The sequence below is a fragment of the Sphaeroforma arctica genome (genome assembly GCF_001186125.1).
Source record: "Sphaeroforma arctica JP610 unplaced genomic scaffold supercont1.2138, whole genome shotgun sequence".
NCBI classification, from domain to species: domain Eukaryota; class Ichthyosporea; order Ichthyophonida; genus Sphaeroforma; species Sphaeroforma arctica.
This window is the reverse complement of record NW_014038420.1, coordinates 4470-5612: the sequence shown is the minus strand read 5'-3', so window position 1 is coordinate 5612 and position 1143 is coordinate 4470. Positions and strand designations below refer to the sequence as shown.

The 1143-nt window shown below is 38.1% G+C and overlaps 1 protein-coding gene across 1 annotated transcript in view; it reads right to left on the bottom strand.

The window, feature by feature from the left end:
* Positions 1–323: 323 nt before the first annotated feature.
* Positions 324–1143, bottom strand: part of SARC_12203 (hypothetical protein) — a gene marked incomplete at its 3' end in the record, with an annotated part of 2366 nt that continues 1546 nt past the window's right edge. Inside the window, exons 2-3 of the mRNA XM_014293696.1 lie at positions 864–966; positions 324–560 (exon numbers count right to left, since the gene is read on the bottom strand). Of these exons, the coding sequence (XP_014149171.1) occupies positions 324–560; positions 864–966 (340 nt within the window). The remainder of the gene's footprint in view (positions 561–863; positions 967–1143) is intronic.

Below are 1143 nucleotides of genomic sequence, written 5' to 3'. Positions count from 1 at the left end.
ACCACGAATGAGTGATGCGGCGGTGTCAGCAGATGATCTACGCGTACACGCAGGCCATATCGAGCCACGACAGACATTTGTATAGGAAGTGATCACTATGTATATAGGACACTATGTGGAGTAGATTGAACGATTCCAAACGAGATGCAAACGATCCTATCGGAAGATATATATAATAGACCTATCACTACAACTCAGTGATATGTCATCATATTAAAATAGTCACGATCCGATTGGAAGATATATATAGACCTACCACTCAGATTTAGTGATATGTCATCGTCCTCATCTAGCACTATGTAGAAGAAATATAAACGATCCCATTAGAAGATATAAATAGACCTACCACTCAGACTAAGTGACATGTCATCGTTCTCATCTAGCACTACGTCGAAGAGATACAAACGATCCCATTGGAAGATATAAAAAGACCTACCACTCAAACTCAGTGATTTGTCATCGTTCTCATCTGCGGCCTGCATAAGTTGGTGTCCGATTTGTTCACTTTCTTTGGCACTGAATGGTAAGCCCAGCTGTCGGCAGGCTTGTCCCAATTCTTCCTGTCATGGCGAATAAAATGAGCCATCAAGTGTCTACTTATAGCTATTAGGCACCTATTTACAGCAAGAACGTGTCTATTAATAGCTATTACGCATCTATTTATAGCCATAACATCGCAAAAACATATATCCCTATTTATCTATATATAGACTGCACACCTACTGTATGTATATAAGACCAAATACATCATGAAAACATATATTCCTATGTATATATATATATACTGCACACTTGCTGTATGTATATACGACCAAATACATCACGAAAACATATATACCTATGTATATATATATATTACACACCTCTGACAGTTCGCCGTCATTATTCAGATCGAACTGCTCGAACATTTCCTTGACTTGCTCAGACGTCAACCGCTTCAGCAAAACACTCGGGGTGGCAATTTCCCTGCAGCAATAGAATATATAAAATGGGGTTTTGTTCATATCCCATCAGGTCACATAGTACGCCGATGAATGGTCTTGTTATTGCACTGTATTCTTATTCAATAAAAATATTAAAATAAGTTGTGTTCATGTCCCATCAGCCTTATATATCTACACATATACATACATTCACACACAC